Below are 16,589 nucleotides of genomic sequence, written 5' to 3' on the forward strand. Positions count from 1 at the left end.
GCAGACTAGGAGTAGGCACAGGAACACGGATAATCAATACACTTTTGCAGATAAGACAATCCTTAAAACCATCGGGATGTAACAGGATAAACAAGCAGGAACAACTCCCTCAATTGATAAAACCATTTCAAAACACACATGTGCCTCGATCAATGGAGCACCTCACCACAGGCATTGTTTGTGTCATCAGTCAGACAACGGAATTATTTACTCTGTCAATCAGCTTCCAAATGTTGCTACTCTGTCATTCGTTGCCACACCCCGCTGCTGATTCCCTTCTCCTCATCATACGTTCTTACCCTGACCATCGTCCAAAGCCCCAAACTCTGCCCTGTGTGGACCCGCCTCTGGTTTCTGACCCTGCTCCGTTGAATATCCAACTGATGGTTTCCCATTCTGCTTTCAGTCTTTAGAGGACAGTGGTGTTTTCTAACAACCCTTTAGAAGCAGGGAAAATGACCCACATGTGGAAATGAGCCCTGAATAAGGAGGTTAACTCCCAATGTCATTCTTCCTCAGCCCAGAGATTAGAGGGGCGATGAACATGTCAGACAGAACTGCAGTCAGCTCCACTTCTTCAGTCTGCAGAAAATTCAAGAGAAACCTCTTCGCCCACAGAGTGGTGACTGTTTGGAACCCATCTCCACAGGGAGAGCGAAAGGGGAACAGGGGAGGATTTAAAAAGGACTATCGTGAAACTGAATTACTGGCAGGGTCCAGACAGCCCGAGTTGACTCTCTATTGTACACTGGTTGTGTTATAAATTTACTAAGTACCAGAGACAGAGTTTAAAATAGAACTGATTTATTTGTCTCCGATACAGAATATTAAACTCCAGTCCCATTAAAGGTGATTGTGCAGCAGAAGAAACTCCTCCCATGCCCAGTGACCAGGGTGCAGAACTGGGTGTGGTGATAATTGCAGAGTTCAGCACCGACTGTCATTGTCGAAATTGCATTCAGCAACGGTGATGGACAAATATCCAGCATGCAGCTTATTCAAACTTTCTCTCCAGTGTGAATCTGGTAATGTATCCCAGTGTAACATGTTGTAAGGTTTCACTGCTCATGTAACGGCCTCTGTGCAATGTTTCACTGCTGAGGGAATGGTTTCTCTGTAGCAGCAATGTTTAGATTAGGAATAAAGATAACAGGGATTTGGAGTGCGGGGCTATCCAATGACAGAAATGTTCATCCTTGTGAGTCTGGAAGGGAGATTTTCGTGGTCTTTTGCTGGGGAGAGATGAGAAGATGTGAATGGAGAGAGTGGGCCATTTTTCTTCTTTTTTTGTTTACTTCACGAACCATACAGTCAAAATAAGAGTTATAAAGCTCAATTGTTTAATCGCATACTGTGTACTGTTTGTTATTTCGGGGTACTGATTTGTAACAGGGGACACATTGCGCAGCATCCACCCAAACAAGATTTCTTAAGTTTGGCCGGGCTGCGGGGCTATCACCCCCTATATTAAGCTGTTAGCCGACTCGAAGTTTACATATGGTTAGATGACTGAGTGAATCGCTTTTCACATTCAGAGCAGAAGAACAGCAACTCCCCGGTGTGAACTTGGTAGTGTGTCATAAATATAGATAACTGAATGAATCCTTTACCACATTCAAAGCAGGTGAACGGCCTCTCCCCTGTGTGAATTCAATGATGCACATTTGGCTCATTTGGCTGAGAGAATCTCTTCCCAAAGTCTAAGCAGGTGATCAGCCTCTACCCTGTGTGAACTGACCAGTGTCCTTGTAGGTTGGATGACTGAATGAATCCTTTCCCACAGTCTGAGCAGGTGTACGGTGTCTCCCCAGTATGAATTCGCTGATGTACTTTCAGATTGGATGACGAAATGAATCCCTTCCCACAGACTGAGCAGGTAAATGGCCTCTCCCCAGTGTGAACTCGCTGATGTTCCTTCAGTTGAGATAATTTAATGAATCCTTTCCCACAGACTGAGCAGATGAATGGCCAATTCCCTGTGTGGGCTGCGTGGTGTGTCAGTAGGTGAAGTGACTGATTGAATCCCTTCCCACAGACTGAGCAGGTTAATGGCCACTCCCCGGTATGAACTGACTGGTGTCTCAGTAGTTGAGAAGACAAACTGAATCCCTTCCCACAGTCCGAGCAGGTGAACGGCCGCTCCCCTGTGTGAACTCGCTGATGTATCTTCAGTTGGGATGACGAAATGAATCCCTTCCCACAGACTGAGCAGGTGAACGGTCTCTCCCCAGTGTGGACTCGTTCATGTACCTTCAGTTCAGATGACTTAATGTATCCTTTCCCACAGACTGAGCAGGTGAACGGCCATTTCCCTGTGTGGGCTGCGCGGTGTGTCAGTAGGTGAAATGACTGATTGAATCCCTTCCCGCAGACTGAGCAGGTGAACGGCCTCTCCCCAGTGTGAACTCGCTGATGTACCTTCAGTTGAGATGAATTAATGAATCCTTTCCCACAGACTGAGCAGGTGATTGGCCACTTCCCGGTATGAACTGACTGGTGTCTCAGTAGTTGAGATAACAAAGTGAATCCCTTCCCACAGTCTGAACAGGTGAACGGCCGCTCCCCTGTGTGAACTCGCTGATGTACCTTCAGATTGGATGTCGAAATGAATCCCTTCCCACAGTCTGAACAGGTGAACGGCCTCTCCCCAGTGTGAACTCGCTGATGTACCTTAAGTTGAGATGATGAAGTGAATCCTTTCCCACAGTCTGAGCAGTTGAACGGCCTCTCCCCAGTGTGAACACGCCGATGTACCTTAAGTTGAGATGACAAAGTGAATCGTTTCCCACAGTCTGAGCAGTTGAACAGCCTCACCCCAGTGTGAACTCGCTGATGTACCTTCAGATCGGATGACTGAATGAATCCCTTCCCACAGTCTGAGCAGGTGAACGGCCTCTCCCCAGTGTGAACTCGCTGATGTACCTTTAGCTTAGATGAACAAGTGAATCCCTTCCCACAGTCCGAGCAGCTGAACGGCCGCTCCCCGATGTGAACTCGCTGGTGAGCCATTAGGTCAGATGACTGAGTGAATCCTTCCCCACAAATTCAGCAGATGACCAGCCTCTGCCCAGTGCAAACTGACTGGTGTGTCCACAGGTGGGATGACCGACTGAATCACCTCTCACCCACAGAACAGGGGAATGGCCTTGTCCCAGTATGAACTTGCAGGTGTACCTTAATGAGATGACCTTGAATCCCCACAGTCTGAAAAGGTGAACGGCCTCTCCCCTGTGTAAACTGACAGGTATGCCAATCGGTCAGATGATCGAGTGAATCCTCCCCACTGTCTGAGTAGGAAGGATGATCGAGTGAATCTCTTGCTCCACTTCTTATACACGTGGACAGAGACAGCAAAGCTGGCTTGTTGTGTTCAAGATTCCCGTAGATAAGTCCCTTGTCCTTTTTAACCTGAAAAAAAAAAGTTACAAAATCCATCAGTGAGTGAAGGACAACATTTCAGATGAGATCACTTGAGTTGCCAAGGTGTGATCTGGCCTCACACTGTTAAAGTGAGGTTCAACACAAGTTGGAGAGAGAAGTCATCTTCTAACTGAGCACGGTACTGGTATCTGTAATGACCATCAAACTCGCTGATGCTTTTCCTGTCTCTGTGAGAATGGGGCATTCTGGCCGTCTCCAATCTGTGACCTGGCTCAGTCTGATACTATCCTTTGGTATTATTCCCTGTTCCCACTGTGCTTGGACAGCTTGTACATGGTGACTTGGACAGGTTGGGTGAGTGGGCGGATGCATGGCAGATGCAGTTGAATGTGGATAAATGTGAGGTTATCCACTTTGGTGGCAAGAACAGGAAGGCAGATTATTATCTAAATGGAGTCAAGTTAGGAAAAGGGGAAGTACAACGAGATCTAGGTGTTCTTGTTCATCAGTCACTGAAAGTAAGCATGCAGGTACAGCAGGCACTGAAGAAAGCTAATGGTATTCTGGCTTTCATAACAAGGGGAATTGAGTATTGGAACAAAGAGGTCCTTCTGCAGCTGTACAGGGCCCTGGTGAGACCACACCTGGAGTATTGCGTGCAGTTTTGGTTTCCAAATTTGAGGAAGGACATTCTTGCTGTTGAGGGAGTGCAGCGTAGGTTCACAAGATTAATTCCCGGGATGATGGGACTGTCATATGTTGGAAGATTGGAGCGACTTGGCTTGTATACACAGGAATTTAGAAGGATGAAAGGGGATCAGATTGAAACATATAAGATTATTAAGGGATTGCACACGCTGGAGGCAGGAAGCATGTTCCCACTGATGGGTGAGTCCAGAACCAGAGGCCACAGTTTAAGAATAAGGGATAGGCCATTTAGAACAGAGTGATGGATATGTGGAATGCTCTGCCCCCGCAGGCAGTGGAGGCCAAGTCTCTGGATGCTTTCAAGAAAGAGATGGATAGAGCTCTTAAAGATAGTGGAATCAAAGGTTATGGGGATAAAGCAGGAACTGAATATTGATTGTGGATGATCAGCTATGATCACAGTGAATGGCGGTGCTGGCTTGAAGGGCCGAATGGCCTACTCCTGCACCTATTGTCTATTGTCCATTGAGCTGCATGGGTGCCTGGCCCCCCAGTAACTGAAACACTCTCACGCAAATAGCCTTTGTTGACGTGCAACTCTGTTTTTGTTTTATCTACAGTCAATTCAAAGTGCCACAGTTTTAAAGCCATGTAAATATTACCTGCCCAGAAGAATGGTTGGTCCGCACAGTTGTTAAAAGGAATTAAATGAATATCAGTTTTATTTCATGTTCTTGTCACAGAGTCATAGAAAAGTACAACACAGAAAAGGGCCCTTTGGCCCATCTAGTTTGTGCTGATCTATTTAAACTGTCTACCCCATTTACCCCAACCATCCAGGTACCTCTTCAATGCTGAACTTGAGCTCGCATGCACCAGTTGGGCTCTCTGCTCATTCCACACACGGATGACTGTCTGTGCGAAGAAGATTCCCCTCATGTTCCCCTTCATGTTTCACCTTTCACCCTTAATCCAGGGCCTCTGGTTGTAATCCCACCAAATCTTAGTGCAAGAAGCCAGCTTGCTTTTACCCCATCTACGTATAACCATCATAAATTTTGTACACCTCCAACAAATCTCCCCTCAATCTTCTGCATTCCAAGGAATAAGGCCCTGTCCTGTTCAATCTCTCCTTATAACCTAAGTCCTCCAGACCTGGCAACATCCTTGCAAATTTTCTCTGAACTCTTTCAACCTCTTTTACATCTTCCTGTAGGTTGGTGACCAAAACTGCACACAACACTCAAAATTAGGCCTCACCAATATCTTGTACAAAGTCAACATAACATCCCTCTCCAGTACTCATTAATTTGGTTTATGAAGGCCAATGTGCCAAAATCTTTCTTTCCATCCCTATCGAACTGTGACACCACTTTCGGTGAAATATAGACCTGTATTCTCAGATTCATTTCTTCTACAATGCTTCTCGGTGCCCGACCAGTCACTGTGTAAGACCAACCCTGGTAGGTCCCACCAAAGTGCAACACTTTGCACCTGTCTGCATTAGATTCCATTTTCCATTTCTCAACACGTTTTTCCAGCGGGTCCAGATCGCACTGCAAGCCATGGTTATCTTCCTCGCTGTCCACTACACCACCAAACTTGGTATCATCCACAACTTTGCTGATCCAGTTAACCACACTGTCATCCAGATTACTGATATAGATGACAAACAACAACAGATCCAGCACTGATCCCTATTGCACACTAGTCACAGACCTCCAGTCAGAGAGGCAACCATCTGCTACCACACTCTGGTTTCTCCCAAAGACAGTGTTTCATTCAATTTACTATCTCATCTTGAATGCTGAATGACCGAACCTTCTTGAACAACCTCCCATATGAGACTTTGTCAAGTGCCTTACTAAAGTCCATGTGGACAACATCCACTGCCTTGCCTTCATCCACTTTCCTGATAACTTCCTCGAGAGACTTTGGTGAGACATGACCTAGCATGCACAAAGCCATGCTGCCTATCCTTCATCAGTCAACATCTGTCCAAATATTTATATATCCGGTTCCTGCACATAACCCTCCAGTAACTTTTCCCACCTCTGATGTCAAGTTCACCAACGTACAATTTCTTAGTTTATTTTTAGAGCCTTTCTGGAACAGCGGAAGAACATTGGCTGTCCTCCAATCCTCCAGTACCTCACCTGTCACTAAGGATGATTTAAGAATCTCTGCATGTGCCCCGACAATTTCTGCACTTGTCTTCCGCAGAGTCCCAGGGAACAACTTGTCAGGCCCTGGGGGTTTATCCACGCTAATTTGCCTTAAGACAACAAACTCTTCCATCTCTGTAATCTGTACAGGGTCCATGAAGTTGATGCTGCTTTGCCTCACTTCCATAGACCTTGTAACCATCTCCCGAGTAAATACAGATGCAAAGATAGGATTTTAAATCTCCCCATATATTTTGTCTCCTCATATGGATTACCATTCTGATCTTCCAGAGGATTATTTTTTTCCCTTGCAATCTTTTTGCTCTTAAAATATTGGCAGAATCTCTGAGGATTCTCCTTCACCATGTCTGCCTGGGCAACCTCATGCCTTCTTTTATTTCTTTCATAAGTGTTCACTTGAAATTCCTCTATTTCTATTTGTTCCTATCTGCCTGTTCCTGGAATGCACCTTCTTTTTATTGACCTGGGAGATGAAGCACAAAGGGGTGACGGAGCTGCATGGTGGGAGGTGGGGGTAGAGGGAGTTAAACTAAAGTTTCAGGGGGAATGGAAGCATGAATAACAGAACAGGTAGTGGAGGGGTTGTGAAGACAGATGTTGTTCAGTCCTCAGACAAAGTCAGGAATGAAAAAGTTGAGCATGGTGCAGTGAGTATGCTCAGTCCTGTGTATTTCAATACAAACAGCAGTGTAGGAAAGGTGGATGTGTTCACTGCACGGAACAACAATGGAATTATGACACAAGGATCTGGCAACTGTGGACTGGGACAGACTGCTTTATGGCAAAGGTGTGCTTGGTAAGTGGGAGGCCTTCAAAGCGAAATTTTGAAAGTACAAAGCGGGTATGTGCTTGTCAGAATAAAAGGTAAAGATGGAAACTGTATCTTTTGGATTTCAGGAGATATTGACACCCTGGTGAGGCACAAAATGGAGTTGCATTAACAGGGATAGGCAGGTAGATTCTTATGGAGTACAAGAAATGCAAGAGAATACATATCAAATAAATCAGGATGGCTAAAAGAAGGCATGACATTGCCCTCGCAGAAAAGAAGGATAACCCTTAGGGATTCTAGAGATAGATTGAGAGCACTGCTTTTGCCAGATACCATTTTCTTAGGTTTCCATTTGGAATTGCATCAGTTCCTGAAGTGTACCATAAAACTATTTACATGCTATATGAGCACATTGAGGGCATAGATACTTCCAAGGACGATATTATTGTTTGCGGATCATCTAAACAAGAGCATGACGCCAGGCTCAGACAAGTCTTAGAGGCAACACGCAAGGCAAACCTGAAGTTGAATAAAGACAAATGTCAGCTAGGAGTGACTGAACTTACCTTTGTGTGTGATATCATCAGCAATGCGGGTGTGCGTCCTGATCCATTGAAGGTTTCTGCTATTGAGAACATGCCAAGTCCGCAATGTAAAAAGGATTTTCAAAGGTTTATGGGAATGGTCAACTACATGGGAAAATTCATACCCAATCTTTTGGAACAGCTTGCTCCATTGAAACAGGTAACGGAAAAGGAAAAACAAATGGAGCTGGAATCATGAACAGGAGAAGGCATGGCAAAATCTCAAGAAAGTGCTCACTAAGGAACCTGTGTTGAAATGCTGTGATGCTGAGATAGCCATCAAAATTTCGTGTGATGCATCTCAAGCAGGTTTAGGGGCAGTGTTACTCCAGAAACATGATAAGGAATGGCTACCAGTGGCATTTGCATCTCGTTCATTATCTGATCCAGAAACAAGGTATACCCAAATTGAAAAAGAATTGCTCAGCATTATGTTTGCTTGTGAGAGATTTCATCAGTTTGTGTCAGGGCAATCTATTGATGTTGAAACTGATCATAAGCTTGTTTCACAAACCTTAAAGCGACTGTCCTTTGCGAATTCAGCGAATGATGACCAAATTGCAAAGGTATGTGTTGAATGTGTCATACACACCTGGAAAATTTATGTACACGGCTGACACACTTTCCAGAGCTGTGGATCCAACAACAAAAGGCAGTCACAGGGACGCTGTTGAAGTTCAGGCATTTGTTGGTGTGATCATAGAGACTGTACCTGTTGTTCCTGTATAGTTGGAAATGCTGTGTCTTGCGACAGAGAAGGACAAAATTGTCAGTCAGGTAATACAAGTGGCGATGGATGGATGGCCAGATAATAAGCATGACTGTACCTCAGAAGTACAAGAATATTGGAACCACAGAACAGAACTTTCTGTTGTCGACGGGACATTGTACAAAGGTAGCAGAATTGTGATTCCTAAGAGTCTCGGAAAAGAAATGATTGGGAAAATTCATAAAGGCCTCAGAGGTATTGAAAAATGTAAGGGGGGGGGTGCGGGAAGTGATGTTTTGGCCCAGGATGAATCAAGAAATTGCAGAATTGGTGTCTTCTTGTCAAATATGCCTTAAATACCGACCCAGCAACCCTAAGGAGCCACTGCATCCACGTCCTAGTCCTTAGAGACCTTATCAGAAGATAGGTGTTGATCTTTTTTGTATCTGACGACAAAGATTATCTATTAATGACAGATTACTACTCATTGTATCCTGAAGTGTGTGAAGGTTTAAGCAGAACAACAACAGAGAATGTAATTACATGCATGAAATCAGTTTTTTTTTCCAGATATGGTGTACCTGATGAAGTTTTCACAGACAATGGTCCACAATTCAATGGTGAATGCATGAGACATTTTGCTCATGAATGGGGCTTTGTTCATACAACATCCAGACCATTTTTCCCTCAGTCCAATGGATTAGTTGAGAATTTGGTAGGAATTATCAGGAAACTGATGCACAAAGCAAAATATAGTGGAGGTGATTTTTATAAAGCTTTGTTAGCCTATTGTAGTACTCTGCTTGAAAGTCAATGTTCACCTGCTCAGTTCTTGATGGGATGCCGTTTGAGATCCAATCTGCCAAAAAATGAGAGCCTCCTGAGAACAGAGGGAGGTGAACAAGTGAAAAGATGGAAAGATGAACAGAAACCAAACAAGAAAACATACTTTGACAGATGTTCTCCGCCATTCCCTGAACTTCACCAAGAAGATGAAGTAAGGATACAAGACAAAATGAACACATGGACACAGAAAGCTACAGTACTTGACGAAGTACAACCCAGATGATACATGGTCCAAACAGAGGAAGGAGCAGTGTTAAGAAGGCATCGCAAAGACTTCAATAAAGAGCCAACTTCATAGTTTCAGTTTCAGACTGGACAAAACATGGAAATGACAACAAAACACAAGAAACTGTGTGAACTACTTAGAAGATCTACTGGTGTTTGCAGACCCCCAGAGAAAATGATGGAGACATGTTAAATTATGCATTTGCTCTGGTCAATGTTGCTAATTGTTTTTCTTTTTAAGGAAAGGAAGATCTGGTGATATGACGTGTAGGAACGTGATTGCAGAGAGTTCTGAGCATGCGCAGGAATGATAGAAAGATCCAGAAAACATGGCTTTGCAAGATACTTGTGGTTGTTGATAAGTAAAGTTTTGATAAGTTTTTTCCAGAATATGGTTCTTTATTAGAAACCCACGGTGTGTATTAAAGAACACAACATATATAACCCGTGTTAGTGTGGGGAGCGGGATTTTACACCATATTCCCGGTACAGTCTCAACAAAACACAAATAATTGTCACTTTGCCCGGACCATTGGCCCCGCTTGCAGGGCAACAGTCTGCCGGTGTTTGCCCCCCAATGTGGTGAATCGCCACCACCGTGGGCTCAGACATTTCCACAGATGAGCCCCTCCTGTCCCCACCGGGACAAACATCCTGTCCGCCCCCTCTCTCACCGTCTTCATCCTCTCCCTCCCCGGGGAACCGGCATCAAACCGACGGGCCGAGCGGTCTCCTCCTACCTCTCAGCGACACATCAGACTCCGGCCGCAGGAGACGCTTCACAAACGCCCCAACTTCCCTCGGAGGGAAATGGAAATAAATCAGAAAGCGGACATTTACTTTGACGGTTGTCCCGCCGTGACGGAAAGTTCGGGAGACGGAGTCAGCGGGGTAACGCCCCCTCGGCTGCTCCGCCTTCGCTATTGGTTGGAAGCAGTGATTGACATCACTTCGGACCAATGGGAACAGCGCATCGCGTGACTCCTGTTGACAGCGGTGGGGGAGGGTCTGGTCACGTGATCAGTAGCCCAGCCGTTAAACCGACCAAGCTCGAGCTCACCAGCGCGCGGGGCACAAAAGGCCCCGGATGATCGGTTGAGGTGAGAAGGGGTCTCCGGGTTGGGGGTCTCACCGGGCGGCGTTTTCAACACCGACTTCGGGTAGTTGCTGTGACTCCGGACTCCGTGACCCGCAATCCCGGGACAGTCCTGCTCTCTTCCCTCTCTCTCAGCCCCACCATCCGTACACGGGCCCCGGGGAGCTTCCGGCTGATGAGGGAATGGGAACCGATGGGTCTCTCAGACAGAGCTGAGCTCCAGCTGTCTAAATGCAAGGATCGGGAACTCGGAGAAAGGGAACAAAATCTTTTACATCAGCTGTTGAGAAAATCACCTTTGTTCTGCCTCCAGTCACAAACAAGAGAAAATCTGCAGATGCTGGAAATCCGAGCAACACACACAAATTGCTGGAGGAACTCAGCATTAGTACTCTTTTCCATAGATGCTGCCTGGCCTGCTGAGTTCCCCCAGCATTTTGTGTCTGTTGCTGGTTCTACCCCCTCTTGTTCTGGACTTTCTACCCGTGAGAACATGTTTTGTCCCACTCTCTCTGGGTACATAATGATATCAAACACCTTTGCCCTGGGCAACAAGTAGCTTTCACATCACAAATGTGCCAGACTCCAATGAGACAGACTACTGCCCTTCCCTTCATATTCATTGGCATTGCCATCACTGAGTTCACCACCATCAGTCACCTGGGGGAGGGTTCAGGGGAAATATTTATGTACAATACAGAAACTGGTGTTACCTCTGTGTATTGTGATGATGCAAAAGTTGCTGGAGAATTTGAAAGTGGGAGGAAGTGGAGTGATAGTTTGAAATCTGACTTTTTAAAGCGTCATTTAGCAAGCAAATCAGATATGGACAATGTGCGAAAGCTCTGGCGAGAAAATACTTCATTACCCGTTACAGGCCTGCTACATAGGTTGTGTGAGAGTGCAGATGAAGTCGATCGAGCCCAGAGGAGATCAAAGTTCTTACTGACAGTGATTTGCTGGCTGTTAAAATGAATACCTCTCTATCTAAAGTCATAGATATGACATGAAGAGAGGTGAGTTACACCCAAGGTGTAGGACACAAGAAACTGGGTGAGAGTCAGGAAGGGGAATGAGGTTAAATCGCCATCGCAGAGTAATCTTGTGTCCATCCCACACAACAACAGGTGGATCCACTTTAGAAACTGTTGGGGGGATTACCTGGCAGAGGAAAGTCAAAGGGGTGATAGGGGATTCATTAGTGAGGGGAACAGAACAAGAGGGGATTAATATCCTAGTGGTAAGGCTCGCTAGTGCTAGTGTGGGGAGAGAGGGTGATGTGGTTAAAATAGGTTGTAGGGGGAAATGGGAACCAGAATGACAGAACAGATAGTGGGGAGGGTGAATTGAATTGAATTGACTTTATTACATACATCCTTCCTGTACGTGAGGAGTAGAAATCTTTACATCTCCGTCTGAATGTGCAATGTGTAATTTATAGTTGTTTATAATAAATAGTTTGTACATACGGCAGTCAATATAACATAGAAATGCAATTGTATCAACATGAATTAATCAGTCTGATGGCCTGGTAGAAGATGATGTCCTGGAGCCTGTTGGTCCTTTTGCTGTGGTACCGTTTCCTGGATGGTAGCAGCAGGAACAGTTTGTGGTTGTGGTGAATTGGGTCCCCAATATCCTTTGGGCCCTTTTTACCCCCCTGTCTCTGTAAATGTCCTGAATAGTGGGAAGTTCACATCTACAGATGTGCTGGGCTGTCCGCACCACTCTCTGCAGGTTCCTGCGATTAAGGGAAGTACAGTTCCCATACCAGGCAGTGATGCAGCCAGTCAGGATGCTCTCAATTGTGTTCCTGTACAAAGTTCTTAGGATTTGGGACCCCATCCCAAGCTTCTTCAGCCGTCTGAGGTGAGCAAGGTGCTGGTGTGCTCTTTTCACAACACAGCCGGTATGTACAGACCATGTGAGATCCTCGGTGATGTTTATGCCAAGGATCTTGAAGCTGTTCACCGTCTCAACCCCAGATCCACTGATGCCAATCGGGGTGAGCCTGTCTCCATTCCTCCTGTCGTCCACAATCAGCTCCTTTGTTTTTTTTAGATTAGATTAGATTCAACTTTATTGTCAGTGTGCCAAGTACAGATACAAAGCCAATGAAATGCAGTTAGCATCTGACCAGAAATGCAAAGAATAGTGTTATTTACAAAATAACTGAGAATAAAAAGTAAGTACTACAGCACACAAATATAAAAGTACGGAGACAGTACAATACGGATGCAATACTGCTTAGCGCTGTGATGTGAGGTTCAGCAGCGTCACAGCCTCAGGGAAGAAGCTCTTCCTGTGCCTGCTGGTGCGGGAGCGGAGGCTCCTGTAGTGCCTAGCAGATGGGAGGAGAGTAAAAAGTCCATGGTTAGGGTGAGATGCATCCTTGATAATGCGTTTCGCCCTTCCCAGGCAGTGTTTATGGTAGATGTTCTCAATGGTGGACAATTAGGTGCTGATAATCCGCTGGGCAGTTTTCACCACACAGTGGAGTGCTTTGTAGTCCGAAATGGGACAATTGCCATACATCTCAGGATTGCTACCTGTGCTAGGTGCCAGTGAGGGTAGGAATAGGATGCTCTGGAGGAGGAACAAGTGGCTGAGGAACTGGTGTAGGGGGCAGGGTTTCAGATTTCAGGATCATTGGGACCTCTTCTGGGGCAGGTGGGACCTGTACAAGAGAGACGGGTTACACTTGAACCACAGGGGGACCAATATCCTTTCAGGGAGGTTTGTTAGTGCTATTGGGGAGGCTTTAAACTAGATTTGCAGGGGAGTGGGAACCAGAGTGCCAGAGCTGACAGTGTGGCTGGGGTGAAAATAAATGATGTTGAAAGTTTAAGCAAATCTGCTGATAGAAAGGTTGTGAGTGGTGGTAAAAATCTTCTGAGGTGTATATATTTCAATGCTAGGAGTATTGTGGGGAAGGCGGATAAGTTGAGGGCGTGGATTGACACGTGGAATTATGTCGTTGTAGCAATTAGTGAATCTTGGCTGCAGGAGGGGCAGGACTGGCAGCTTAATATTCCAGGGTTCCGATATTTCAAATCTGATCGAGGCAGAGGAATGAAAGGTGGGGGAGTAGCATTGCTTGTTAGGGAAAATATTACAGCAGTGCCCAGGCAGGACAAATTAGAGGGCTTGTCTACTGAGTCCTTATGGGTGGAGCTGAGAAACAGGAAAGGTATGGCCACATTAGTGGGATTGTATTACTGACCACCCAATAGTCAACGAGACTTGGAAGAGCAAATCTGCAGAGAGATAGCAGGCAACTGCAGGAAACATAAAGTTGTGGTGGTAGGGGATTTTAATTTTCCATACATTGATTGGGACTCCCATACTGTTAGGGGTCTAGATGGTTTAGAGTTTGTAAAATGTGTTCAGGAAAGTTTTCTAAATCAATATATAGAGGGACCAACTAGAGGGGATGCAATATTGGATCTCCTGTTAGGAAACGAATTACGGCAAGTGACAGAAGTCTGTGTAGGGGAGCACTTTGGTTCCAGTGATCATAACACCATTAGTTTAAATTTGATCATGGACAAGAATAGATCTGGTCCTAGGGTTGAGGTTCTGAACTGAATGAAGGCCAAATTTGAAGAAATGAGAAAGGATCTAAAAAGTGTGGATTGGGACAGGTTGTTCTCTGGCAAAGATGTGATTGGTAGGTGGGACGCCTTCAAAGGGGAAATTTTGAGAGTGCAGAGTTTGTCTGTTCCTGTCAGGATTAAAGGCAAATTGAATAGGAATAAGGAACCTTGGTTCTCAAGGGATATTGCAACTCTGATAAAGAAGAAGAAGGAGTTGTATGAAATGTATAGGAAACAGGGGGTAAATCAGGTGCTTGAGGAGTATAAGAAGTGCAAGAAAATACTTAAGAAAGAAATCAGGAGGGCTAAAAGGAGACATGAGATTGCCTTGGCAGTCAAAGTGAAGGATAATCCAAAGAGCTTTTACAAGTATATTAAGAGCAAAAGGATTGTAAGGGATAAAATTGGTCCTCTTGAAGATCAGAGTGGTTGGCTTTGTGCGGAACCAAAGGAAATGGGGGAGATCTTAAATAGGTTTTTTGCGTCTGTATTTACTAAGGAAACTGGCATGAAATCTATGGAATCGAGGGAATCAAGTAGTGAGACCATGGAAACTGTACAGATTGAAAAGGAGGAGGTGCTTGCTGTCTTGAGGAAAATTAAAGTGGATAAATCCCCAGGACCTGACAGGGTGTTCCCTCGGACCTTGAAGGAGACTAGTGTTGAAATTGCGGGGGCCCTGGCAGAAATATTTAAAATGTCGCTGTCTGCAGGTGAGGTGCTGGAGGATTGGAGAGTGGCTCATGTTGTTCCGTTGTTTAAAAAAGGATCGAAAAGTTATCCGGGAAATTATAGGCCGGTGAGTTTAACGTCAGTAGTAGGTAAGTTATTGGAGGGAGTACTAAGAGACAGAATCTACAAGCATTTGGATAGACAGGGGCTTATTAGGGAGAGTCAACATGGCTTTGTGCATGGTAAGTCATGTTTGACCAATCTGTTGGAGTTTTTCGAGGAGGTTACCAGGAAAGTGGATGAAGGGAAGGCAGTGGATATTGTCTACATGAACTTCAGTAAGGCCTTTGACAAGGTCCCGCATGGGAGGTTAGTTAGGAAAATTCAGTCACTAGGTATACATGGAGAGGTGGTAAATTGGATTAGACATTGGCTCGATGGAAGAAGCCAGAGAGTGGTGGTAGAGAGTTGCTTCTCTGAGTGGAGGCCTGTGACTACTGGTGTGCCACAGGGATCAGTGCTGGGTCCATTGTTATTTGTCATCTATATCAATGATCTGGATGATAATGTGGTAAATTGGATCAGCAAGTTTGCTGATGATACAAAGACTGGAGGTGTAATAGACAGTGAGGAAGGTTTTCAGAGCCTGCAGAAGGACTTGGACCAGCTGGAAAAATGGACTGAAAAATGGCAGATGGAGTTTAATACTGACAAGTGTGAGGTATTGCATGTTGGAAGGACAAACCAACGTAGAAGATACAGGGTTAATGGTAAGGCACTGAGGAGTGCAGTGGAACAGAGGGATCTGGGAATACAGATACAAAATTCCCTAAAAGTGTCGTCACAGGTAGATAGGGTCGTAAAGAGAGCTTTTGGTACATTGGCCTATTAATCAAAGTATTGAGTATAAGAGCTGGAATGTTATGATGAGGTTGTATAAGGCATTGGTGAGGCTGAATCTGGAGTATTGTGTTCAGTTTTGGTCACCAAATTACAGGAAGGATATAAATAAGGTTGAAAGAGTGCAGAGAAGGTTTACAAGGATGTAGTCGGGACTTGAGAAACTCAGTTACAGAGAAAGGTTGAATAGGTTAGGACTTTATTCCCTGGAGCGTAGAAGAATGAGGGGAGATTTGATAGAGGTATATAAAATTATGATGGGTATAAGATAGAGTGAATGCAAGCAGGCTTTTTCCACTGAGGCAAGGGAAGAAAAAAACCAGAGGGCATGGGTTAAGGGTGAGGGGTGAAAGTTTAAAGGGAACATTAGGGGGGGGCTTCTTCACACAGAGATTGGTGGGTGTATGGAATGAGCTGCCGGACGAGGTGGTAAATGTGGGTTCTTTTTTTAACATTTATGAATAAATTGGACAGATACATGGATGGGAGGTGTATGGAGGGATATGGTCCGTGCGCAGGTCAGTGGGACTAGGCAGAAAATGGTTTGGCACAGCCAAGAGGGGCCAAAGGGCCTGTTTCTGTGCTGTACTTTCTATGGTTTCTATGGTTTAACACTGAGATGCAGTTGGTGAGTATGCTCTCAATGGTACAGTGGTAAAAGTCTGTCATATCCTGGGACAGAGGTGAGCTTTATTGATGCTCCGCAGGAAGTAAAGACGCTGTTGCGCCTTTTTGATCAAGATGGAGGAGTTCAGGGACCAAGTGAGATCCTCGAAAATGTGGACACCAAGGAATTTGAAGCTTGATACACGCTCCACTACAGTTCCATTGATGTAGATTGGGAGTGTGGCTCCTAGCATGCCTGAAGTCCACAATGATCTTGGTCTTCTGGGTGTTAAAGGCCAGATCATTGTTGGCACACCACGCAGCCAGGTGCTGGACCTCATCCCTGTAGGCTGTCTCGTCATCCCCTC

General features: G+C 45.2%; 2 protein-coding genes across 2 annotated transcripts in view; one reads left to right on the top strand and one right to left on the bottom strand.

Moving 5' to 3' along the window:
• LOC140207823 (uncharacterized) overlaps positions 1 to 16,589 on the top strand; it is a 189,751-nt gene that overhangs the window by 73,433 nt on the left and 99,729 nt on the right. The gene's annotated exons all lie outside the window — the stretch shown is intronic.
• LOC140208443 (uncharacterized) lies at positions 744 to 10,192 on the bottom strand. Its single transcript, XM_072277127.1, has 2 exons — positions 10,092 to 10,192; positions 744 to 3,408 (listed from the first exon to the last, which is right to left on the bottom strand). Exon 2 carries the CDS (start codon positions 3,007 to 3,009, stop codon positions 1,720 to 1,722), a length of 1,290 nt encoding a protein of 429 aa, XP_072133228.1. The 5' UTR covers positions 3,010 to 3,408; positions 10,092 to 10,192; the 3' UTR covers positions 744 to 1,719.

This window comes from Mobula birostris, chromosome 13, assembly GCF_030028105.1.
Source record: "Mobula birostris isolate sMobBir1 chromosome 13, sMobBir1.hap1, whole genome shotgun sequence".
In the NCBI taxonomy this organism is placed as follows: Eukaryota; Metazoa; Chordata; class Chondrichthyes; order Myliobatiformes; family Myliobatidae; genus Mobula; species Mobula birostris.